The sequence below is a fragment of the Prionailurus bengalensis genome, chromosome E2 (genome assembly GCF_016509475.1).
Source record: "Prionailurus bengalensis isolate Pbe53 chromosome E2, Fcat_Pben_1.1_paternal_pri, whole genome shotgun sequence".
Classification (NCBI taxonomy): domain Eukaryota; kingdom Metazoa; phylum Chordata; class Mammalia; order Carnivora; family Felidae; genus Prionailurus; species Prionailurus bengalensis.
The window spans coordinates 11,135,493-11,161,954 of NC_057352.1; the positions used below are offsets into that span (position 1 = coordinate 11,135,493).

Below are 26,462 nucleotides of genomic sequence, written 5' to 3' on the forward strand. Positions count from 1 at the left end.
CACCCCTCGCCCAATCCTCATACCCTCCCCCCCCCCCCCCCCCCCCCCCCCCCCCCCCCCCCCCCCCCCCCCCGCTCCAGTCACACGCTGAAGGATCCCAAGGACAAATATGTTTATTTACAAAATGCACACCCCCTCCCTCCGCCCCCCCGGCCTGCAATGCATGGGAGAGAGGGAGGGGTCAGGGCCTCACACACGGAAGACCCCAGGAGCACCAGCAGGGGAGGAGCCTGAGCCGGGCCGGAAGGACCCACCAGCCCCGCCCCTCCACACCGAATCTAGCAGTGGGTGGAGGGGTGGAGGGGCACTACTCCCTGCCCAAGGTCACGACCTTGTGTCCAGACGGTTCATGTATTCCTGCAAGGCCTTCAGGCGGGCGTCTATTTCCGCCATGTCCGCTGCCTGGTGGTCCGAGCTGTACTCTGTGAGCGCAGGTGAGAGGGGTGGGTGTAGGGGCTGTGAGGGCCCAATATGCTGTCCTCAGACTGTGGGGCAGGGGAAGGGGGGACACGTGGAGTCCCAGGCTCACCTTTGATAGGGACCCAGCCCCCCGAATTAGCCGGGCGTCTCTGACGGCGGCCGCGATCCAGAGGGGTGGACTTTTGCTGCAGGAGGAGGCACGAGAGGGGGTTAGGGACCCTCCCTCTAGCCCTGCCCCCCAAATCCACTGGAAGTTCTGAACCCGAGGATCTCAAAAAATAAGGGCTGACACCCACTGGGCACTTACTGGAAGCAAAATCACCCCCTGGGAGCTTCACCAGAAAGAACCCTCTGAGGTGAATACGATTACCATCCCCATTTAATCGATCAAAGACACTGAGGCTGAGGGACACACAGGCGATAGGAAGGGGGCGGGGCCGGTTTTAAGACCTTCCATTGGAGGCCAGCGCTGGTGCCCTTGGCCACCATCATCTGCCCCCACCCCACGCCCACCCTCCCCTCCGACCCAAGGCTCAAAACATTCGCCACCAGAAGCATTTCGGAGCCACCCCTGCCCACCTGATTCCCCCACGATGGAATCATGGAGGAAAGGGACAGGGGCTTCTGGGAGGTTCATGCCGCCCCCTCCCCCTCCAGGGTCTGGGGAAAGACACTCACCGTATTGGACCCACTCCAGGTTGTGGGGCTGGGAGGCTTCCCGCGGCGAACGCTGGCAGGAGACGGTAATCAAGGACCGACCCGAGAAGCCTCCGGCACCTCCCACCTCGCCCTCCCAACGTGGTTTCAAGGCTCCAGCCTCCATCACCCAATTTCCCTGCAAAAGCCTCTTTCCAGCCTCCCCAGACACCCGTTTGGAGGCGGTCTCTTCCCCCAGCCCAAGTTTTACCCTCTAGGGAGGGATTCAGAGAAATCCTCCAACTCGCTGCAGGAGCTGGCGGACGAGCAGCGGCTGCGGAGACTGTCCACTAGAGGGAGAAAGAGAGCGTAAGTCTCCGGCGCTCGCCCGGGGCGCCCAGCCCGCCTGCCGGCCCCGCGCTCTGCAGCCCAGTTACCCGACGAGCTGCGGTGTCGCGAGCGGTTGGCCGCGTCCCCTCGGCCGGTCACGGCGGCGGGCGGCCGAGTCTGGCGCGACCAGGAGACGGACGGCCCGTCGCCGCTTCCTCCGCTGCCCCGTCGGTTCCGCTGCTGCTGCTGCTGCCTGCGGAACCGCAAAGGAGACGCTCGCCCAACTAGTGCCAGGAAAGGCGTCGCTGCGCCCCTACGGGTCGCAGCTGGGGCCAGTGACTCCGTTGAGGTCACGCGGCCTACGTAAGGAAGAGGCACGCGGATACGCAGACCAGGTGGTGGTGGGAGACAAGGAAGCAGGGCGGGTGGGGGGAAGGGTCAGGAGCGGAGGTGGAGTTCAGGTGCAAAGCAGGAGCAGGAAGGGGAGAGACGGAGCAGGTGACAGGTGATGGGAGACCGCGATGGATGAGGGCACAGGTCAGCGGGCCAGTAAAGGGCCAGGGATATGGGCAGATAAAGAGGAAATGTGCGCTAACTTCATCTTGATCTCTCTCTGCTTCTTCTCCTTGGCTTTCACAAAGGCCGTGGGGTCGAAACGGGGCACGCGACCACCTAGGATGGGGTGAGAGAGTGTGCAGAGAAGAGGCTGGGGTCACAGGATCACGCCTCCACAGCTCTCGTCCATTCCCCCTCCTCCCACAGGCAGGGCAGGGCAGGGCCTGGCCGGCACAGACCTGTGGGTGAAGGCGAGGGGCGGACAGGGCGGCCTCGACCCCGGCTCCCCCGACCGCTCTCCCGGGAAGAAGAGCGGGCGGCACCGCGACCACGAGATGTGGAGCGCTCCCGCGACGACGAAGCCCGATCCTCCCGCACCCGGGGCGGCACCACCGGCGGAGTCTGTCTCCTGGGAGCGCAGGACCCACTGTCAGTTTCCCGCCGGCCAGCTCCTATCTCAACTCCTATCTCAAGCCTCTTCTCGGATCACACCATCTCCGAACTTTCTGGTCCATCCCACCATCAACTCCCAGACATTCACGCCCTTGCACACGACCCTCACAGACACCTTACCTTGTCCCAGGCTCCCGCCCCTCTCGAAGCCCCAGAGAGCACCCCAGAAGAACCCGTCTGTCACTTCCCTGCATCCTAACAAACCCCCTTCACCGGGACCCTTCTTCCTGAGCTCTCCCACCGCTCCCTAGAAATCCTTTCCAAAATTCCGTCACCCACCGCAATAAGTAACAGCAGACATCAACCAGAGCCCCACCAGCGGGGCCACAACCTTTCACCGTGTGGCCACGCCCTTTCGCTCTACGGGATAGCCTCAGGGCCCACCCCTCCCGAATCTCCAGGCCCAGCCTCCTGACACACGCTTCAAGCCCTGCCCATCTCCCCACAGACTCCGCCCACCACGTCTAACTCAGCCCCACGCGGTCCATTAGATTCCTCCCACCGCTCCGTCCCCGCCCACTCTCAGCCGCCCCACTCAAGCCCCGCCCACACGCCCTGGGCCCCGCCCTCCCCCCCTCGACTCCACACCTCCTCCCCAGGCTCCGCCCGTCCAGGCCTAAGCACCCCAGCAGCCCCGTCCCAGCTCCAAGACCCCGCCCACCCCAGACCGCGCCCCTCACCCCCTCTTGTACACCGCCAGCTCGCTGTTCACCGTCCTCAGCCGGGCGCGCAGGCTACGCTCCGACGCCTTCACCTCCTCCAGCTGCCGGGGGAGAACAGGGGCGCAAGGGCCCAGACTGAGGCCGAGGTCCACGCCCCAGCGGCCACCCCGGGCCCGCCGGCCGCCCCGCCCCCTCACCTCCTTGGCCAGGCGCCGGCAATCCTGGCCGCGGCGGCCGACCCCGCGGTGTCCGAGGCCCCGCTCTTGCCGAAGCTCCAGCTCCAGGCCGCGGACGAGCCCACGCAGCGCCTCAGCCTCCTGGCGCGCCGCCCTCCCCGCCAGAGCCTCCTCTCGAGATCGGCCCAGCTGGGCCTCCAGCTCGCGCTTCTCCGATGCCAGGCGTGAAACCCTGGGGGAAGGGGGAAGGGGGAAGAGGGTAGAGGGAGGACGACAGAGTTGGGAGGGAGGGCGTGCTCGATCCTATCATCCTCACTTCTCCATGGGTGCGGGCACGAACCATTTCACCTGCTCCAGGAACCGGGAATGCAGCCCCACCACTCCAGCCGCCCCCATGGCCCCGTAGTCTCTCTTCCCACGGGAGGAGGAACATGGCCATCCATCCCGCGGCGAGGACACAGCCCTGTGAGATCTGATTCCAAAATAAGTCATCAATCTGCCCTTCTCTGTACCCTGAAAGCCTAGCCCTGAGTTCCTGGCCTTACATGGTCTCCCACGCCCCCACCCCTGGCCTCCCAGCCATCACTGCCTCCTATTCACCAGAAGATTCTTTGTAAAATGCAAATCCGATCAGGTCACTACTGTGCTCAAAACCTTCCTTGAGAAAAAGATGTACACACAAGGCTATTCATTGCAACACTATTTCTTTTTCAAGTTTATTTATTTTTGAGAGAGACAGAGACAGCGGGAGCAGGGGAGGGCCAGAGAGAGACAGGGAGAGAGAGAGAGAATCCCAAACGGATTCCTCGCTGTCAGTGCAGAGCCGGGGGTGGGGCTCGAACCCACGGTTGGAACCCAGGAAACCTCAAGCTCATGACCTGAGCCAAAATGGAAAGTCCAACACTTAACTGACTGAGCCACCAGGGGCCCCAGCACTATTTTGTAATGTTTATTTATTTATTTATTTATTTATTTATTTATTTATTTATTTATTTATTTTGACCGGGGGAGGGGGGGGGGCAGAGGGGCAGAGAGAGAGGTAGAGAGAGAATCCCAAGCAACTTCCGTGCTGTCAGTGTAGGGCCGGAAGGGGAACTCTATGTCACCAACCTTGAGATCATTACCTGAGCAGAAATCAAGAGTCGGAGGCTTAGCCGACAGAGCCACCCAGGCGCCCCGCAGCCCTATTCATAATAGCAAAAGAGTAGAAATAACCAAAATGTATCCCAACAGAAAGTAAGCTGAATTTCTATGATACAGCCACTGAACTGAGTACCACACAACTAGAAAAAGGAAGGAGAAAGAGCTCTATATCCTGTCGCCAAGTGATGGCCAGGATAGAAGTTTAAAAACAGGGCTGAATTCAATGTTTAATACGTCTCTTTATGCAAAAGAGGGGAATTATAAATCATATTGTGTTCCTAGTTTCAAAAATATGTAAGGATAAATCAAAACTTAAAAAAAAAAAAATAGCTTACCTATCAGGGAGAAACCAGTGGCAACAGGGACACAAGTTGGACCCCACTAAATGTACCTTCTTAGTTGTTTGGGTTTTTTTTTAATTTTTATTTTTATTAAGTAACCTCCATGCCCAAAATGGGGCTTGAAGTCAAGACCCTGAGATCAAGAGTCGCATGCCCTACTGACTGAGCCAGCCAGGTACCCCCGTACCTTCTTTTTCAGTCTTGACTTTGGAACTCTAAAAATATTGTATTTAAATAAATTTTAAGAAATCAACCCCTAAAACTTTTATTTTTTTGAATGTTTATTTTTGCCAGAGAGAGGGAGACAGAGCATGAGCGGGGGAGGGGCAGAGAGAGAGAGGGAGGCACAGAATCCGAAGCAGGCTCCAGGCTCATGACCCATCAGCACAGAGCCCAACGCGGGGCTCCAACTCACAGACTGCGAGATCATGACCTGAGCCGAAGTCGGACGCCCCACCGACTGAGCCACCCAGGCGCCCCAACGCCTACAACTTTTAAAAGAAACTCTCTCAAATAGATCTAACTGGGTGTAAAAGTTCGCGGCATATTGGAGAATTATGTCAGGGGGCAAAAACAAAACAAAAATAACGTGGGGTGCCCGGGTGGCTGTCAGTTAAGCGTCCGACTTTGGCTCAGGTCATGATCTCACGGTTCATGGGAGGCTGCTTCGGATTCTCTGTCTCCTTCTCTCTCTGCCCCTCCCCCGCTCATGCTCTGTCTCTCAATAATAAATAAACGTTAAAAATTAAAAAAAAAAAAAGATCCTCTCACTCTCTCTCTCACTCTCTTTCTCTCCTTCTGCCCCTCTCCCCCACTAGGGCTCTTTCTCTCTATAAAATGAAATAAAATGGAGTGAAATGAAATAAAGTGAAATGAAATTAATTTAGGACCTTGAGATGGGGAGATTATCTTGGATTATCAGAGTGGGCCCTAACTACAATCACAAGTATCCTTACTGGGGTGCCTGGGAGGCTCAGTCAGTTAAGCATCCTACTTTGGCTCAGGTCATGATCCCGCAGTGTACAGGTTCGAGCCTTGCGTCAGGCTCTGTGCTGACAGCTCAGAGCCCGGAGCCTGCTTTGGATTCTGTGTCTCCCTCTCTCTCTGCCCCTGCCTGGCTCGCACTCTGTCTATCTCTCTCTCAAAAACAAATTAAAAACATTAAATTCAAAAAAAAATGATAATAACCATAAGTGTCCTTATAAAAGAAAGGTCGAGGAAGATTAGACACAGAAGAGGAGAAGGCAATCTGACCACAGAGGCAGAGAGTGGAGTGATGTGAAATGATGGCAGGCAGCAGAAGCTGAAAGACGGAAGAAACAGATTCTCTGCTAGAGCCTCTTGCGGGGGAGCATTGCCCAGCTGACACCTGGATCTCAGCCCCAGTGATTTCAGATTTCTGGCCTCCAGAACTGTAAGAGAATACATGTCTGCTGTTACAAAGCACCAAGTTTGTGGTAATTTGTCACAGCAGCCATAGGAAACCAACATAGCATCAGTTGGGTTTACATTCAGGACTTCAAAAGGATAGTAAAAGCAAAACAACATTCATTGAACTTCATGGAGGATTTGCAGGAAGCAACTCGTTATTCTGACAAAAGTTAAGTAGAGGGGAAAAAACACAAGCTTTAATCATGCCTTTCTCATAGGAAATATATCTCAGGGAAACCAAATAACTGATGAGAGAGAATGCGTTTCTTTGTTGAAAACTTTCAGCTAACAAAAGCAAAAAAAAAACCTATAGAATTAGATCATTACCATTAACCAACCCCTGATGAAAAATCTATCTAGCTACTGATCATCAGTAACTACTAAAACTATATATTAGGGGCGCCGGGGTGGCTCAGTCAGTTGGGCGTTTGACTTCAGCTTGGGTTGTGATCTTTCTGTCCACGGTTTCGAGCTCTGCATCAGGCTCTGCGCTGACAGCTCAGAGCCCGGAGCCTGCTTCGGATTCTGTGTCTCCCTCTCTCTCTGCTCCTCCCCCATTCATACTCTATCTCTCTTTGTCTCTCAAAAAATAAGTAAACGTTAACAAAAGAAAACATTAAAAAAAATAAACTTAAAAAACTTTTTTTATCTTAAAAAAAAAACTATATATTAACAGTTCTTGTCACTTTGCAAGTTCAAATCCATTAGGGATCTGAAAAACACATAGATGCCTACATTTTTGGCAAAACACTGAATTTTTCCTTTGCAATCCAGAACAAGGCAAGGATGCCACATATCACTGCTTCTTCTCAACACTGTACTGGTGATCCTCACCAATGCAATAAGGCAAGAAAAAGAAATGAAAGATAAGGATTAAGAAAGAATTAACAAAACAGTCATTTGCAGATGAAATGATTATAAACATTAAACATCAAAGGAAATCTACAAATTATTAGAAATAATAAGAAAGCTGGTGGAAGTTACTAGACACAAAATCAACATCTACAGTTAGGGAGGCCTAGGAGGCTCAGTCTCAGTTGCGCTGATGGTGCAGAGCCTGCCTGGGGTTCTCTCCTCCTCCTCCTCCTCCTCCTCCCGTGCATGTTCTCTCTCTCAAAATAAATAAAAATAAACTTTAAAAATTCTTTTGAAAAATACAATTATATAAACATCTATATCGTTTATATTTAAATAAACCATTAAAAAAAATCACCCAAAGATAGGAAAAGAATCTAACAAAAGTATGATAGAATAACATCATTCAGACATTAAATAAGACCTAAATAAATACCAAGGTATATTGTTTATATATTGGAGTACTCGCTATTTTTTTAAGTAGGTTCCATGCCCAGTGTGAAACCAAATGCGAGACTTGAACTCACGACTCTGAGATCAAGACCTGAGCTGAGATCAAGAGTCAGAAGCTCAACCAAGTGAGCCACCCAGGCATCCTGTGGAATACTCACTATTTATACAGATTTCAGCTTTCCTTAAATTGTTCCATAGATTCAATGCAATACCAATAAAAATTCTAACAAGTTATGGGGCACCTGGCTGGCTCAGTCACTGGAGCATCCAACTCTTGGTCTCAGGGTTGTGAGTTTGAGAGCCATGTTGGGTGTAGAGATTAGTTTATAAAAAAATAAAATCTCAAGCCTATTATTCTAAAAAAAAAAAAATCCAACAAGTTTTATGGTTTTGTATTGAAAAACCTACTGATTCTAAAATTTATAAAGAAATGCAAATTTCCAAAAATAACCAAAAAGTTCTTAAAATGGAAAAACACAAGTCAGAAGACTTGCTCTACCCAGTATGTCTAATTAGAAAGCTACAATACCTCTAACCTACATATATTATACACACACACACATACACACACATTATTTGTGATAAAGGTGACAATGACGACACAGTAGGGACAGGATACTCTTTTCAATAAATGTCATCGGACTGATTGACTGGCCATGTGAAAAAAATATGAAAGAGCCTCTACCTCCCTCAAAATCGATTTCAGGTGGATTGTAGACATAAATGTGAAAAGCAAAAGACAAAAAATTATAGAAGACGACAGAGGACAAGATCTTCATGATACTGGGAGAGAAGGATTCTAAGGCAAGACATAACAATTACTAACTTCAGAGAAAAAAACGTATAAGTTAGTCTACATCACAATTAAGAACATCTATTTATCAAAAGACACCATTAAGAGAGCGAAGAGGCCAGCTATAGAAGGTAAGCAGGTGTCTGAAATACATAACATCAACAAAGGGCTCATCTCCAGACTATATAAAGAGCTCCTGGAAATCAGTAAGAAATAGATGACAAGAGGAAAATAGATACGACAGGTGAACAGGCAACTGACAAAAGAGGAAATCCAAATGGCTACTTAAATATATGAAAAACTGCTCAACCTCTTGGTAATTAAGTGAACGCAAATGAAAATGACCAAGAGGTACCGACTGGGCTGATGGGAACTTCATAAGAAGGACTCAGATCTCAACCTCAGAACTCATCGGCCCCATCGCCACCTGACGGTAGGCAAGCACATGGCACCCCCAAGGAAGGTGTCTTGCCAGAGACCTAAATCGGATTAGCCTCTAGGTTTAACAGTGACTTCACAGGAAATACAGGGGACAGAGGAATACACTGACCATGGAGATAAAACGAAGTATTTACAGAGGAAATCTGATGTCTGGGATTCGCTTCTCGGGGAGGGGGGAGGGTGTGGATCAAACAAGAAGGGCAAAATGTAGAACACCGTTGAATCTGGGGCACAAATACTTGTCCATCCTACTTCTGTCTACTGTGTGTGCTTGGAATTTTTCCTGATAAAAAACTTCTTAAAATCTGTAGCTCCCCCACCTTCGCCCAGGAGCTCCCCTTTTGGCCCCATCCAGCTGATTCCCCCCTCCTCTCCTCTCCTCCCACCTTCCTCTCCCGTGCTGCGCCAGCCAAGCTTCTCTTTACAGATCCAAGTCCCTCCTCCTGCAACACTTTCTCTCGTCCTTTAAATGTCACGTCCGCTGTCCCCAGCCAGGCTAGGTCATGTCCCTCTGTTCTCTGCTCTCATGCTCTCTGTATATTTCCTTCCTATAGCACCAGTCATTGTAGAGTTGGCATTTGTCAGTGTGATTATCTGTCTTCTGTCTGGATCCTTACTCCAGCTGTCTGGTCACCGTGAGGGAACCTGAATTCTGTGGTCGGGCTGTGTCCAACTCTACTCCACTTATTACGAGCTGGGTGACCTTGGGCAGTAGCACCTCACATCTCTGGGAAGTGGAACAATAACAACAATACCTACGTATAAAGCTGTATAAGAATCTACAGGGTGCTTAGACCATATCTGGCACTGAGTAAGGGCTCTAGAAACATTAACTCGGGCTGGGCAGTGTGCCTGGCACACAGTATGAACTGGATAAACACTGGATGGATGGATGGATGGATGGATGGATGGATGGATGGATGAATGAATCTTGGAGTCTTCCCAAACTCCCTCACTACAGTTAGGAAGAGGAAGTTGGGAAGAGGAAGAAGCCACCAACCAGCTGTAGGATCTCAAGCCATCCTCTCTAGTTCTGGTTGGCTCTGAGCGACAGAGGGCGCCACGCTGTGGCCAGTCCGGGAAATGCATACATCCACACACACCAGAGAGGCCAGAGGGTAGATCCTGAGGATGAAGTGAGGGAAACACTTACCCTGCTTCCCAGCAATGTACAGCCAGGCTCTTCCAGGAAGACCCACAGGGCTCTCCAGCCCCAGGGGCCCCCACCTCCTCCCTGTCAGCCCTGAACACTTAGCCCTGGCCTAGCAGCCTAGCAGCCACCAACATAACACAACAGCTACAGAAACAAAGGGGGCTTGGTGCTGGCTGCACGGATTCAAAATCTAGCCTGGCTATATATTATCTACTGTGTGACCTGGGGCAAGTTCTCTAACCTCTCTGGGCCTCAGCTGCCTCCTCTGTAAAATGGGGGTGAGAGCAATGTCTACCTTGCAAGGATCAAAAAACTTAAGTCACGAAGGGGCACCTGGGTGGCTCAGTCGGTTGAGCGTCCGACTCTTGATTTCGGCTCAGGTCATGATTTCACGGTTCATGGGATCAAGCCCTGAGTTGGGCTCAGCACTGATAACGCGGAGCCTGTTTGGGATCCATTTTCCCTCTCACTCAGTCCTCCACTGGCACGCTCTCTCTCTCAAAATAAACAAACATTTAAAAATAAATAAAAATTTAAAATTGAAATGAAAAAAATTTTTAAAAAATAAAGAATAATACAAATAATTAAAAATTAAGTCACAAAGCACTGGGCAAGAATCCTTGGCACACAGTTAAATGCTCTATAAATGTCAGCTACGGTTATAATTATCATTGTTCTTACACAAATTTTATTTGCCCTTCCCAATGGGCGGGACTTCCTCCAGGTGGCAATGGCGTCCCGGATTCAGCACGCCACAGGGCACAGCATGCAGCAGGCACTCGGTAAATATGCCAAAAAGCCTTTGCTCTCTTCACTTTACTCTGCCAGCCCCCGTGTTTTCACCACATCCAACCAAACACAAAGCCTTTGCACATGCTGTTCCCTCTGCCTAGAACACGCTTCCCCACTCGCTTCACCTGACTCACCCCAAGACCCCAGCAGGTTCCTATTCAGCCTCCTAGAGCACAGACTCCCTTTTCTGCCTAATCCCATCTCTGCTAGCAATGCTATTCCCAGGTGGTTATGGGATCAACGTCCATCTGCCCCCTGGGCTGGCCACAACGTGAAGGGCAGGGAGGGGGCCAGCACAAAAGAGGCGCTGAATATAGCCCCACCTCCACCGTCTCTGCACATGCTGTTCCCTTTGCCTGGAACACCTCTCCCTTACCAGGCAGGCTCCAGTCTCCCCTCTGGGCTTCCCAAACTCCATCCACTGGGTATCTGCACTGTCTACAGACAGAGCTATCTCCCCCACTGGACCTGGAGTCCCAGGAGGGCAGGGCCAGGATTGGCTGAATCATTGCTGTGTCCCCAGCACCACCCAGCACAAGGCAGGCACAGAAGAGGGGCTCGGAATAAATGTTTGGTGAACAAGGGACCACCACCCTTCCAATAGTGCTGAGCATAGGGCCAGGCAGTGACCGATGGGATGCCTCGTCCCCCCAGCCCCAACCGCATTCGCCTCCCGGACTCACTGTTCCTTCAGGTGCCAGATCTCAGTCTCCCGGGTGTCCCGAGCATCCTGGCCGTCCAGCCCTCGAAGGCGGCCCAGCTCCTCCTTCAGTGAGCGGATGATGCCCTGCAGGACCACAGGGTCCGGCTTGCCCTGGTACGGGAGGGGCAGCGGGTAGTGAATCCTGAGGAAGATTAGAACCGTGGCATCTCAGAGGCCAAAAATCCACCCGAGGGTAACTACCAGACCCTGAGAGCCTTCAAGTAGGAAAATACACAATTCCAAAAACCTCACGTTCCTAGAGGCTTAAGTTCTAAATGCAACTTCCAGCCCCCTCCCTGCGCCCAGACCCCTTGCACCAGCTGGCCGTCCCTGAGACTCCCTTCCAGAGCAATTTTGGAACCCCTGGCATTGATGGGCCGGGTGCAGTCCGAATTAACTTCCTCATCATATGCTGCTGGTGGAGCGAAAACTGGTATCACGGGACTTACCACCAAGCAGTCCTAATTCGATTCCATAGGGGTAGATTCTAAATGGCCTGATCTGCGTCACCGCTTAGCAGAGGAAAGGTAGGGCACCTTGATTAACTGCCATCCCACCAGACGCTATGCTCATAGGACTGACAACTTCCCACTAGAAAATCTGGGAGCTATCGGAGCGCCTGGGTGGCTCAGTCGGTTGAGGGTCCGACTTCAGCTCAGGTCACGATCTCACGGTCCGTGAGTTCGAGCCCCGCGTCGGGCTCTGGGCTGATGGCTCAGAGCCTGGAGCCTGCTTCCAGTTCTGTGTCTCCCTCTCTCTCTGCCCCTCCCCCATTCATGCTCCGTCTCTCTCTGACAGAACATGAATAAACATTTAAATAAACATTTTTTAAATAAACATTTAAAAAAAAAAAAGAAAAAGAAAAAAGAAAATCTGGGAGCTATTATCAAATGGGGCAGATGCTATCCCCTGGCTACCCAACAGCCATTGCCAGCTCCCTCCTCCTCCCTTGCTGCCTCCCACTGTACAGGCTAAAGAGCCAGGCATTGATTTTAGCAGCATCCCCTGCACCTGACCACTTGTGGCCAAATATTAGGGAAAGGCCACAAGACCATTTCTGGCCAGATATTATAGGAAACCTATTGCGCATCTTGTAGGAACACTTCTATTTTCCTGATTAAAAACAGTAGATGCAATTAGCAAGTACAGCCCAGTTCTCTTCCTCTTGCTTTGATACAGAACCCACGCCTGGAGGGCCAGCAGCCATTTTGTGACCTTGAGGAGATAAGGATGAGGTCCAAAAGCCAACACTTTAAGGATGACAAAAAAGGAATAAAACAGAAGGAGCCCGAGTCCCTAAGGAAACTTCTAGGTAGTAGCCACTTACCTAGACAAGGCAATACCCCCACCCCACCCTCAGGGTTTTCTGAGTTCTAACTACACCCTCTCCTACCCACCCACCAGCCTGAGCCTGGAGCCAAGTCCTTTATCCCCACCTGTCAAACTCCACAGAGTAGATGAGGATCAGGTAGCGCTTGGAGTTGAGCTGGGCTGATCTTGAGGCCGAAGGGCCTGGGCGGCCCCCCATCTTGCGATTCCGCAGGGACTCCAGGTCTGTGTAGGTCAGCAGGTCAAGGGTGACCGACTCACTGCTCTGTTGGAAGAGGAGGGGAGGAATGGCCAGGCCCGGAGCACACAACCCACAAACCCAGGCCACGCCCCATCCATTCGTTGGGCTAATAGGGCCTTTCCGACACTAAGACAGATGACCAGGATGGCCCTGCCCCAGGGGCTGGCACAAGGACACCAGAGGGAGAAACTGGTAAGAACCTAAATGGTCAACCATGGGGGACAGTAGTGCTGTGGCTCTCCAAGTATTGTCCAAAGGCCCCTGGGGGGTCCCCGAGACCCTTTCAGGGAATCCACGAGGTCAAGACAATTTTCCTAATAATACTGTCATGGGTCCTTGCCAAAGGCATCAAATGCAAATGTACGAGGAGTCACTGTGTTTTCTGTTGCTCTGCAATCTCAGTGGGGGGCCAGGAAGAAGAAACAAACAAACAAACAAACAAATGTAACACCAGAAATCAAAAACAGGAGTGGTCTTTTTTTTTTTTTTTTAATAGGCTTCATGCCCAACGCGGGGCTTGAACTCACGACCCTGACTGAGATCAGGACCTGAGCTGAGATCGAGAGTCAGGCACTTGACGGACTGAGCCACCCAGGGACCCCAAACCTAGGAACGGTCTTGACAAATCAGTACAGATTAATTTTATCGAATCTCCATCCTTGAGTACACAGCTCTGTGACAAAATGGGAAATACACATTGTGTCGCGTACCAAAGTACGACAGACAGTTGTCCCAGGAAGAACACTTGTGTAATCGAGCTGGCGGCTAAATTAGCCACTTTTTCAAGGCACACCATTTTTACTTGAAAGAACGACTGACAGACAAAACTACAGTTATTCAGACTTGGCTGTTTGGCAGGCATTTTCTCCCAAAACGAACGAAGTCAGCCCGTCACTTCAAGAAACATAACTGGCGGTATTTGTTGCCAATGAGAAAATTCAAACTTCAAAGCAAAAATTGGCATTTTTGGAAAACTCGGATCGGCCCACTGTGCGCTGGGTAAGCTTCTTGATGTTCAAAGACTTTCCTTGGGGAGATCGGTGAGGATATTAACAAATGTGACTTCCTGATACCGGATAATGAAATGTGTCAACACTCGGAAGGTCTACATAACGCAGCGAACCGTATTTTCCAAATGACCGGTGCATGATATTATAAAATGGGCAAAAGATCCAAGCAAAGTTCAAGGTACATCAATAGAGTTTAATGTAATGTAAAACAAAAAATTCAGTGATAAGCTCTCGGACTCCACACTGTGACAAACCTTTGAGAAATGACCACCTGTGCCGATTTAATACGTTAGCAAAGAAGGATGTGCACCATTATCTGATAAAAGCAATTAAAAGACTCCCTTTCCCACTGCGTATCTAGGTGAGGGAGGTTTTTCTGCATATACTTCAACCAAAACATATCATAGCAAGGGTGCCTGGGTGGCTCAGTGGGTTAAGCATCTGACTTCGGCTCAGGTGATGATCTCACGCTGGTGAGTTCCAGCCTCACAGGGCTTTCTGCTGTCACTGAAGAGTCTGCGTTTCAGAGCTTCTGTCCCCCTCTCTCTCTGCCCCTCCCCCACTTGCACTTTCTCAAAAATAAACATTAAAAAAAAAAAAACGCATCGCAACAGACTGAATGCAGAAGCACATATAAGAGTCTAGCAGTTTTCAGGGCGCCTGGGAGGCTCAGTTGGTTAAGCAGCTGACTCTTGAGTCCCGCTCAGGTTATGATCTCATGGTCTGGGAGTCTGAGGCTCTCATCAGGTTCTGTGCTGACAGTGTGGAGCCCGCTTGGGATTTTGTCTCCCTCTCTCTCTGCCCTTCCCCTGCTTGCATGCATGCACTCTCTCTCTCTCTCTCTCAAAATAAATAAAAATTTTAAAACTAAAAAAAAAAAAATCTAGCAGTTTTCTATTAAGCAAGACATTAAACAGATTTGCAAAAATGTAAAACCATGCTGTGTTTCCTACTAATTTATTTTGTCTTAGAAAATGTTTTTTTTTTTTAACGTTTATTTATTTTTGAGACAGAGAGAGACAGAGCATGAACGGGGGAGGGGCAGAGAGAGGGGGAGACACAGAATCGGAAGCAGGCTCCAGGCTCCGAGCCATGAGCCCAGAGCCTGATGCAGGGCTCGAACTCACCAACCGTGAGATCGTGACCTGAGCCGAAGTCGGACGCGTAACCGACTGAGCCACCCAGGCGCCCCGAAAATGTATTTTTTCATTAAAATGTTATTTAATTTAACACATAACAGGCTCATTATGGCTATTTTAAGTGAACTCATAAATATCTTGAAGTTATTCTCAGTTTTAATTTATAAAACAACTTAATTTACAATACGGCAAACAAATATTGATAGAAAAAGCCTGCATAAACAAAAGGTCTTTGATGGCCTCAATAATTTTTAAGACCACAAAGGGGCCGTGATACAAAAAACTGGGTTACGTAAATCATGCTGAATGAGCGTAACAGAATACTAAGCAACCACTAACAAGGATGACAAACTCACAAGTTGATGACAATAATAAAAATAGACAATATCTATAAAGCACTTATTACGAGCCAGACGCCATTCTAAGGTTTATACACAGAACTTCTTTAATCTTCACAACGCTGTGAAACAGGGACCACTTTATCCCACATTACAGATAGGAAAACTAAGGCATGAAGGGGAAGTAACTGGCCCAGGGCTTCCAGCTAGTAAGCGGCAGTGATGAGTCTGACTTCAGAATTCATGCTCTTGACCATTGTGCTATTCTGCCTACACATACACATGAAGTGTTAGCAGTCTGGAGTAGGGGAGATAAGAGGGATTATAAGAGACTGTCAGTTTCAGGGCACCTAGGTGGCTCAGTCAGTTAAGCAGCTGACTTCAGCTCAGGTCATGATTATGCGGTTCATGAATTCAAGCCCTGTGTGGGCCTCCGTGCTGACAGCTCAGAGCCTGAAGCCTGCTTCGAATTCTGTGTCTCCCTCTCTCTCTGTCCATCCCCTGTTCGTGCTAGGTCTCTTTCTCTATCAAAAATAAATAAACATTAAATAAAAAAAAAAATAAGAGGGGTGCCTGGGTGGCTCAGTCAGTTGAGCGTCCAACTTCGGCTCAGGTCATGATCGTTCGGTTCATGGCTTCAAGCCCCACGTCAGGGTCTGTGCTGACAGCTCAGAGCCTGGAGTCTGCTTCAGTTTCTGTGTCTCCCTCTCTCTCTGCCCCTCCCCTGCTCATGCCCTGTCTCTGTCTCTCTCTCTCTCTCAAAAATAACTAAAACATTTTAAAAAAATAATAAGAAAGAAAGACGGTCAGTTTCTAAGTCACACACTTTAATATGTGAGTGCAAACATCTATAATCAGAGAAATAATGTAGGTCATAGTTTTAAAATGCCTAAATAGCACCTTGCCACTCCAACGTCCAACCTGCTCCCCCCCCAACTGTCAATACTTCTAACTACTTGACGTTATACATTTTTTCAATTTCTGTTTCTCCCACTAGAATGTCCATTTCATAAAGGACAGGAATTTTATCTCTTGTGTTTAGTGCTGTATCCCAACGTCTATCACAGTGCCTGGTACACTATAAATGCTCAGTCAATTACGTGAATGAGTAGCTATACTCACTGATGTGACTAAACTTTTATGAAATGTCGTTTAATCTTTTACTTTTTTAACTTTTTAAGTTTACTTATTTATTTTGAGAGAGACAGAGACAGCATGAGTGGGGGAGGGGCAGAGAGCGAGAGCGAGAGAAAGAGAGAATCTCAAGCAGGCTCCACGCTGTCAGCGCAGAGCCCGACGTGGGGCTTGAACTCACAAAACTACAGGATCGTGACCTGAGCCAAAACCAAGAGTCGGAGGATTAACCGCCTCATGTGGCTTATTTAATCTTTTCCAAGCAGGTTACAGACGGGTGCCTGGGTGGCTCAGTCGGTTAAGCGTCTGACTTCAGCTTGGGTCATGATCTGGCAGTTCATGGGTTCGAGCCCCGCATCGGGCTCTGTGCTGACAGCCCATAGCCTGGAGCCTGCTTTGGATTCTGTGTCTCCCTCTCTCTCTGCCCCTCTCCCACTCGCCCCTGTGTCTCTCCCTCAAAAATAAACATTAGAAAGGGGCGCCTGGGTGGCGCAGTCGGTTGAGCGTCCGACTTCAGCCAGGTCACGATCTCGCGGTCCGTGAGTTCGAGCCCCGCGTCGGGCTCTGGGCTGATGGCTCGGAGCCTGGAGCCTGTTTCCGATTCTGTGTCTCCCTCTCTCTCTGCCCCTCCCCCGTTCATGATCTGTCTCTCTCTGTCCCAAAAATAAATAAACATTGAAAAAAAAAATTTTTTTAATAAATAAATAAAAATAAAATTAAAAAAAAAACATTAAAAAAAAACAACTTTAAAAGCAGGTTACAGAATACTTTGGGAAATATATCAACTATATAAAATTATACATCTGCACATACACACACACACACACACACACACACACACACACACACTTTCACAAGTAAACAGAGAAGTGGTGAAGTGGCTGGAGTGATTTTCACCAAAATATTAACAGGAATGAGTGTTAGTAGAGTGATTCTTCCTTTCTTCTTGACATTCCTCTGTGACAGGAATTTTCCACATTAGAGTAACCATCACTAGAATCAGAATAAACCACTTACATTTGGGAAAGAAGAAAAAGACAGGCCTGTCCCTTTAAGGAAAGAGAAGGTAGAGGGCCTTGCATCCGTCAAATGGGCATCCACCTCCCCAGGGATCCACCCCTAGCTCCCAACCTGCCCCTACCTGGGTGAGAGCCGACTCCAGCATGTTACAGAAGATGTTGAACTGTTTGAAGTTCCCTGTCTTGTGAGTCAGATCTTCGATGACTGGGTAGAGAGAAAAGTCCTTCCTGAAGTCTGACCACCTGCCCAGCCCAAGAGCAATGCATCCAAGCTTTCCGACTTGCCCCCCACTCCAGGGCCTCTGGCCTGAGGGACGAGCCCTCCACCCCCACCCCACCTTAGGGAGTCTGGTCAGGCAGAAGACGCAGATGGGCGGGTTCCTGGTTGACCTCATCTTCCGGGAGAAGGTGATCCCAGGGAAGGACACGTGAGACCACCCCAGGCCGGCCCACTCACAGCTGGCATCGAACTCGCCCCGCCACTGGTCAGCCGTCATCCGGTCCTCCACCTCCAGCTCCAGCACCTGCCCAGACACCACCACCCGCACGGCATGCTCCACACCCCGGAAGACATAGTCCACCTGCAGGCCGGCTGGCTGGTCCATGGCCAGTGTCGCTGGAGAAAGGATGAAACAGAGACCCAGAGGGGCTGAGAGGCCAGGCTCCAAGGCTGGAAGGCCAAGAATTCATATCCTGGCTTCACCATTCACCAGCTTTGACACCTTGGGAAAGAGATTGCCTCTCTGTGCCTCAACCTCCTCGTCCAGAAAACGGCTATAATAACGGAATCTAGCTCAGAGTGTTGTCATGATCATTAAATTGCAAAATCCACATAAAAACACTTAGAACTGTGTCCGTGCCCCACGCGTGCTGGCTGACAGGCTATATGATTTCCAACAAGAGAATCGTGATTAACACACTGATATTAATTTATTAATCCTTACGCTCATTACCTATTAATCAGTCACTCATTCATTCAAACATTTGTGGAGAAAAATCAAGCTACAAAGGGAGACAGAGTACTGAGGTCAGGCAGAGCAGGTTTAAAATTTTTATTATTTTTTTTTTAGAGAGAGAGAGCGCATGTGAGCAGGAGAAAGGGACAGGGGGGAGTGGGGGAAGGAGAGAGGGAGGGAGAAAGAGAGACTCTTAAGCAGGCTCCACACTCAGAGCAGAGCCTGAATCAGGGCTCAATCCCATGACCCTTGGATCACGATCTGAGTCAAAATCAAGAGTCAGAGGCTCAACCAACTGAGCCACCCAGGCACCTCCAGGCAGGGTAGATTTTTTTTTTAGTTAAAAAAAAATTTTTTTTAACGTTTTTATTTATTTTTGAGACAGAGAGAGACAGAGCATGAACAGGGGAGGGTCACAGAGAGAGGGAGGCACAGAATCTGAAACAGGCAGGCTCCAGGCTCTGAGCTGTCAGCACAGAGCCCGACGCGGGGCTCGAACCCACGGACTGCGAGATCATGACCTGAGCCGAAGTCGGACGCTTAACCAACCAAGCCACCCAGGTGCCCCCTTTTTTTAGTTTTTAAAGTCTATTTATTTATTTTTTGAGAGAGACAGAGACAGCGCAAATGGGGGAAGGGCAGAGAAAGGAGACAGGATCCCAAGCAGGCTCTGCACTGCCACAGAGACCGACGAGGGGCTCGAACTCTGAAACTACTAGATCATGACCTGAGCCGAAAATCACGAGTCAGACATTTAACCGACTGAGCCACCCAGGCGCCCCGAGGCAGACTTTAAATAGGGCGTCAGGAGGCAATCGGTAGAGCATGCAACGCGTGATCTCAGGGTTGTGAGTTCAAGCCCTATGTTGGGTGTAGAGCTCACTTAAAATCTAAAAAGAGAAAAAAAAAAATTAAAGAAAAAACAGGGGGTCGGGGCAGGCCTCTCTGAGGAGGTAACATATGGGCAGAGAACTGAAGGAAGTCAGGGAGCAAGTCACATGGCTGTCCAGGGAAAGGGGTCCAAGTCGAGAGAACAGCCAGTGCCATATATTATATACAACGAAATTAATAATTGATTTTATTAATTAGTCTGCTGCACACATAAGTACCTTCTCTTAGCCAATAGGGCTACTACTGTTAGTTCTATGAAGTGGAGGACAGGGTCAGATCTGTGCGTTCGGCGTGGATTTTAGGGAGAGCCCCAGGTTGCTTGAGCTCGTATCTAGCTTCAGGTATGTGCACAGACACGGGCAAGTTACTTAATCTCTCTTGGACCCAGATTCCTTCTCTGTAAAGCACATGCTCTCCTGGGTGCTGGGGATACCATGAGAAACCAGATTTCGCCCCTACCCTCAAGAGGGCGGCAGCAGTCAGAAGTATAAAAGTGTCACACACACACACACACACACACACACACACACACACACACACAAAAGTTGGGGGTAGGGCTCCTGGGAGGCTCAGTCGGTTAAGTGCAGACTTCCACTCAGGTCACGATCTCATGGTTCATGTGCCGACAGCTCAGAGCCTGGAGCCTGTTTCAGCTTCTGTGTTTCCCTCTCTCTCTCTGTCCCTCCCCCACTCGTGCTCTGTCTGTCTCTTTCTCTCTCAAAAATCAAATAAACATTTTTTAAAATGTCTCAAAAAAAAAAAAAAAAGTTGACTAGTGGGAAAAAAGGAGATGCTGGGGGTAGGGGTTGCTCTCGTAGCTAAGGTAGCCAGGGAAGGGCTCTCTGAGCAGAAGCCTGGAGAGGGGTAAGGAGAGGCCAGGGGAGGGCTCCACGGTGGGATGTTCCTGGTTTATTCTAAGAACAGCAAGGTATAAGCGTGAGGGACGGAGAGAGGGGTAAGTGATGAGATGAGAGAAATACCGGGCCAGATGATGTTCATGCAGGCCTCTGTAAGCCCATAGGAGGATAACAGGGCTCATGTCCTCGGATTGGTGTAAGGATTAAACGACTTAATCCCGATAAAATCCTTGGACAAATCAAGCAATGCCTGACACAGAGCAAGCACTCAATACACACCATCATTATTATTATTATTATTATTATTATTATTATTATTAGTTGTGTTGTGTCTTGAAAGGCAGTACAGAAACAAGGCAAGTCCATTTTCTCCTCAGTGTACAGATGGGGAAACGGAGGCTCGGCAGAAACCCACAGCTGCCCCAGGGACAGAGCTACCCAGGACTGCCCCCCAACCCAGATCACGGGATCACGGGGACCCCTCCAATGCCTGGTCTCCTTCTCTCGCCCGCAACCTTTGCTCCGCGTCATACTCTCCCCCAAAAAGTCTTCCTAAAGGCTGATACTGGAAAATATAACATTTGTGAGGCCAGAAAATGATGAGCCCTGAAACTCTAGGCCAGAGGTCTTTAACCCTTTTAGGAGTCTTTGTGCCTTTGATAGCCTAATGAGATCTCTGAACTCCCCCCAGACAAATGAATAACCAACCCTTGGCGAGTAATTTCAAGGGCTCCCAGAATACCACCCTGAGGCCCATTCACAGATCCCCTTTCCCAAAGGCCCAAGGACAACCGCCAAAGCCCCAGACATCCTGGCAGGCACCTCTGACTCTAGACCCAAGTTCATAAATTTATTTGGGGGGGGGGGTTCTCTCGAGTTTGGAACTGGCTGATGAAATCGAGAGACCTCTTCCCCCTGAAAATCCATATTCTCACAATTGGGCACTTTCACATTCTCTGGAGGTTCAGAGGTGGGGTTAATAATCCCTGGCCTATGGGCAAACAAACAGCTACACATTTCAACGTAATCCTGCCCCCCCCCCCCCCCCCCCCCCCCCCCCCCCCCCCCCGCGGTCCTCCGCACGAGTGCCAGGCAGCGCTGGCCCTGCCCCGCCCGGTGCCCTGGGCCCCGCCCTCAGGCCCCGCCCCTCCGACTCCTCGAACCAATCAGTAGTCGCGCCATTCCGGTTACCAAGGCGTTGGAGGTACCGGCAGAACCCCGCAGGAGCCTTAACAGCTTCACCATCCCACTCACCACCCAGCTCGCTGTACCAAACTCCAGGGAGACAGAGGAGTAAAGGGGCCCGTCCCATGCCATCTCCACCACCAACCCAGCCCTGCTCTCCTCCCCCACTCCCCCACAGAAGCTCCCCATTTTCTTCCCGAGAATAGCAGCCCTTCCCTAAACCACGGAGCCTTTCCTCATCCAACTGCCGTGAAGTCATTAGCCTCCGGCTCAGTCCCCAGATATTAAGCCCCTGAATATTCTCCCCGAATTCCACTGTCCCCTTACACACACCTGCCCCCCGCACCTCCACAAACTTCGCCCGCTCCCCTCTTCCCGGCCTGATGGGAGCACCCCTGCCACCTCCACATTCCTTTCCAGACCCCAGCTCCCCATCTGGGGATTCTGAGCCTGGAGATTCCGGACTCCCTTCCCCTCCCCGCTGCAGAACCTCCCTCCCTCCATTTTCCAGCCTCACCCCTCCTACCACATTCCGGAAACCAGCCCTCTTCATTCCCTTCCCCATGTCCCTTACTGCCATGCGGCTCTCCAAGATGGGGGGCGGGATGGGCCACATTCCCCCTCTCCGTACACCAGCCCCCAAGTTCTCCTGGGGTCCCCCCCCCCATATTTTACCTGAATTTTGCTCCCTCCTGTTATTCCGCCTGGATTCTGCCTGCATATTTGCCCAAGGTTCTACTCCACAGTGAGGATCTACCCCATTTTCAGCCTGTCTTACTTTCCCCCATATTTCACCTGGATTCTGATCCCTCCCAAATTCTATGTAACCCCCCTCTCCCCCCCCCCCCATTTTCCATCTCCCTTCTCTGCAGAGCCTTCCCTGAACACCCTGCCTACGCCCCCCCCCCCAATTCTGGGATTCTCCAGACCCCGAGCCCCTCCCTCCTTCCCACCCCCCACCTTGTCCTTCTACCTGTATCCTTCATCCTTGCTCTGTGACCAGTGGCCCATCCTGGTTGCTGGTTTCATTCCAGTCCCAAGACTCTTCCTGGCTCCTCTTCTCCGCCTCAGCTTCCCGACCCTGCATTCGAGGCCCCGCCCCCGCCAGCCCGTGACGTCAGCCCTTCAACCTCGCGCGCTCCGCGTGGACACCGCAGCACCCCACTCGGGCCCGCACAGCTGACCCCACTTCTCGGGCCTCATGACATCACGGCTTCAGCACACACGCACATGCGCACAAGCCCCCTCAACTTTCCGACCCCAGCCCTCTCCCTCTCGTCTTTGACTAAGATGACTCCCCTCTCCGCTGCCAGGGTCACGCCACGGTCCCTGGCTCCTCCCCCTCCCAACAGCGCTCCCCGGATATTCCAGATTTCACAGCCCTCGCCCTACGGTGGGGGTGGGAGCCGAGCCAAGAAAAATCCACATCACCATCTCCCACACAAGACAGGGGTAAATCACCAGCTCTGGCAGCCCCCACCCCGGGTGGTTATTTCCACCCTCTCCGCAGCGCCCTCCTGCCCCCACCACCACACGTTCCAGCCTGGCCATGACCTAGCCGGCCTCTCCTACGCAGTGTACCCCCCCCCCAACCCACCTCACATACTATACACACCGGCCTGGCCCCGCCCCCATTCTAAGCTCACCTCACCGCCCAGTGGGTGAATTTGAGCCGGCTAAAACTCCCCTCCCTTCGCCCTGCGCTCCCGCAGAATATAGACCAGAGCCCTCCACACTGTCCCCCTGGAACACATAAACACGAAAGGCTTCTGGGACTCCCCAGGATCCACACCTCCATAGCGCACACCGCAGCCCATCACCACGCCGTGGGGTATCCAAATCCCCTCCCCCACTATCCCTCAAAGGCTTTTTGCCTTAGATAAGGACGATGCACACCGATCAACCAGTGACTCATCCTTTAATTCTCTCTGGCAGCTGCTGTAACCATCCCCCATTTTATGGAGGACGAAACTGAGGCTTGCCCAGAATCCTGCAGCGAGGCAAAGGCACACTAGACCCCCTACACATTACCCAGCTACCCTTCCCGGACCACCTTCTGCTTCCTCCCATAACTCCCTGCTCCTTTCCCTCCCAGCACCAATCCTTCTGGGTGGTCTCGTATCTTAAGCATGACACACAGGGACTCCTGGCCTCAGCTCCCATCCCACCACCTGCCCACAGCGTGACCCAGGGCCAGGCACTTAGCCTTTCTGGGCCTTTTCCCATCAGTCAAGTGGGGATAATAAGAGCTCCCATCTCACACAGGGTGACTGTGGGGATTAAATTAATACATGGAAGGAGGTTCGAACGGTGCCTGGCTTTTGGTCAGCTGTTTACCATCTGTGCAACTAGCTGATGATTAGTTGACAGACTAGAAACCCACGATTTTGATCATTCCTGGGTCTTCGGCACCGTGGGCCTGGCACAGATCGGGGGCTACTCTATGCAAGATTGCAGGAAAACGGGGTTGTGGGTACTGGAGATACAGCCGAGGTCTTGTCCTCTCAGCTCACCCCTTGTCGCCAGGTCCCAGCTCCAATGTCCACTCCTGCAGGAAGCCCTCCCTGACCCCCAGGCTAGGTGAGGAGCTGTCTCAACCACCAGGCTCCCCAGCACTGCCCAGCAGAGGGCCAGCCGCAGAGGGGAGGTTTAACGATGAGACAGCTCCTGTCCAAGCTCTGAACTGGTTTCTCCGAGGGCTGCAGGTGGTTGATGACAATGCGGGATCTTGGGCATGGCCCCCAAATCGGCAGAAGCAGAACTTCTGGGGGGAGGGGGAGGGGGAGGGGGGGCCAAGGAATCTGCATTTCCCACAAGCTCCCCCAGCACTGAGATCTGAGACCTTACACCCCTGGACGCCACAGTCTTCCCAGTTTATTACCCCATCTTGACCCCACCACCCCACCCAAGACTCTCCCGATACCTCCCAATATGTCTGAGGAACAATGAGGAGGCCAGGGCGGCCGAAGCCGTGTGAACAAGGGAGAATGGCAGGAGTTGGGGGCAAAGTGGAGGGGGAGCTGGATCCGGTGGGGGCACTACAAGCTTGGCAAGGACTTCTACTGCGTGAGGTGAGAGCTATGGGGGTGTCTTGACCAGGGAACACCATGATCTGACTTGTGTTTTAACAGGAACCTCCAACGGGGGGGGGGGGGGGGGCGGGGGCGGGTCAAGGGCAGAGGCAAGGAGCCCAGCAAGGAGGCCACTGCAACAGACCAGGCAAGAGCAGGTGATGGCCCGGATCAAAGCAGTAGCAAGGGAGGTGGTGAGATATGGATTCTGGAAGTGCTTTGAAGATAGGCCCATGAGATGTGCCGATTGACAGATGGCATGTGGGCACTGGAAAAGGGAGAGTCAAGGACAATTCCAAGGTGTTTGTCCTGAGTCCCCGAAAGGATGGAACTGACATCAGCTGGGTTTGAAGATTGAAAGGGGGAAATACAAGCTTGAATGGGGACAAGTTTTTAAAGCATGTATGTCAGTTGGACCTCCAAGTAGAGAAGAGTCGGCCATTGGACAAATGAGTCTGGAGTTCAGGGGAGAGATCCAGACTGCAGACAGGCATTTGGAGACATCATTATATAAAGAGCATGTGAAGCCAAGAGACTGGGTGAGGCCACTAGGTGGGAGATATAGACAAGTCCCTAACGATGATAAAACTGAGGCACAGAAGGTTAAACAATTGGCCCAAAGACACCGTGACGTTCAGTGGCAGGGCCAGTGGCAAAGCCAGCATTTAAACTCAGGCAGCCCCAACTCCAGACCCCACACTCTTAACCACTGGTAGGGTTGTTAGGAACTTTCAGAGTTAATTCATTCAAAACCTGGCACATAGTAAGCCCTCAACAAACGCTACGTGTATCGATCACATGCCTTCACACCTCGTTAACACACACCTTCATCCCCGGAGTCCTCACTCAGTCCTCACTCATTTCCTCCCTCGATATAGTTCCTCACCTGCCCTCCACCCGAATCAAAGCTTGTAACTCATCGCAAGGACCTCCGCTCCTCCACACTGCGCTGTAATAACCCCTTGCCTTAAAACCTCCCATTAAATCGCAAGGCTATATCACAAGGGCATTTCTGTATTTTACCACCTGCTGTCGCCTGCTTTACACACTTTCCCCATTAAAGACCCTCCTGAGAAATACAAAACATCTCCCCCACTCTTATGCTGCCCTCTGCCTTACAAACACTCATCAGAGCGCCCATCCGTGTTAAAGGTCACCCCCTCTCGACTCTTACACTGCCCGCCGCAGCCCACCTTCCCCCAGAGCATCCCCTCCCCCCAGGATCGCCACCCCGGCCCGCGCACCCGCTACTCCCGCCGCCTCTCACCTTCTCCACAGACACCCCTCCTCGCGAGGGGTTCAACTGCCGAAGCTCCAGCCCCGCCCCAAGATCCGGCCTTCTCGCTTCTGATTGGCCCTGGTTTACTCCCAGCCGAGTTCTCATTAGTCAAAACAGACGCCCGTCACGCCGTGTCCCGCCTCAGAGAAGAGCCCACCCACCAAAGCTTGCAATTGGCCAACTCGGATGAGAGGTTCCTAAATGGGCCGGGTCGTCGGTCTTCTCTCCAATCTTTACTGGCTAATTACTACTGCCAGTCATACAAGGAGGGGTGTTCCTCGGAGGGGAGGAAATCCTGGAAGTAGCCCCTTGACTCCGCCCATCGCCCCCTGCAGCGGAATAGGACGCTCCCACGCGGAGGGGCGGACCAGAGGAGAGCCGGGAACGCATGCGCACAGGCGGGTCTTGGCCGCCGCGGGTCCGGAAGCTGCGGACAAGTTCTTAGCTGGAAGGCGGGTTTGGGATTCATCGTTGCTCAGTGTGTTCCAAGTCTACATTAAACACTTACAGGCCTTGGCTTATTTAAACTTAACAACCCTGCAGTGTAGGGGTGCTATGATCCCCATTTTGTTATTAAGGAAACAGTCTCAGAGAGGTACAGCCGCTGCCCGGGGATCGCACAGCTTGAGAACGTATTCCTATTTTGAGCCAATGAGTCATCAACAGGGCCCATGGA

At 51.3% G+C, this 26,462-nt stretch overlaps 1 protein-coding gene across 3 annotated transcripts; it reads right to left on the reverse strand.

Annotated features, from left to right (window-relative positions):
• Window positions 1-95: 95 nt before the first annotated feature.
• Window positions 96-25,861, reverse strand: CCDC61 (coiled-coil domain containing 61). 3 transcript variants are annotated; one of them, XM_043600492.1, is made up of 14 exons: window positions 25,775-25,861; window positions 18,005-18,163; window positions 17,670-17,752; window positions 12,774-12,931; window positions 11,318-11,479; window positions 3,254-3,464; window positions 3,075-3,157; window positions 2,181-2,350; window positions 1,983-2,058; window positions 1,494-1,639; window positions 1,328-1,406; window positions 1,099-1,150; window positions 530-605; window positions 96-422 (listed from the first exon to the last, which is right to left on the reverse strand). In XM_043600492.1, exons 2-14 carry the CDS (start codon window positions 18,150-18,152, stop codon window positions 325-327), a joined length of 1,542 nt encoding a protein of 513 aa, XP_043456427.1. In that variant the 5' UTR covers window positions 18,153-18,163; window positions 25,775-25,861; the 3' UTR covers window positions 96-324. The 3 variants fall into 3 exon arrangements, with proteins under 3 accessions (XP_043456427.1, XP_043456425.1, XP_043456426.1); XM_043600490.1 differs by lacking the exon at window positions 25,775-25,861 and adding an exon at window positions 22,410-22,940; XM_043600491.1 differs by lacking the exon at window positions 25,775-25,861 and adding an exon at window positions 22,410-22,940 and having other exon boundaries at window positions 1,494-1,635; window positions 1,982-2,058.
• Between the last annotated feature and the right edge of the window lie 601 nt (window positions 25,862-26,462).

Excerpts from the sequence above, each read along its gene's own strand:
- CCDC61 (XM_043600490.1), bottom strand. Across the intron at positions 1,407-1,493 it reads GCGACACCGCAGCTCGTCGG|TGGACAGTCTCCGCAGCCGC; the intron begins GTAACTGGGCTG and ends TTCTCCCTCTAG. Across the intron at positions 1,151-1,327 it reads TCTGAATCCCTCCCTAGAGG|CGTTCGCCGCGGGAAGCCTC; the intron begins GTAAAACTTGGG and ends GTCTCCTGCCAG.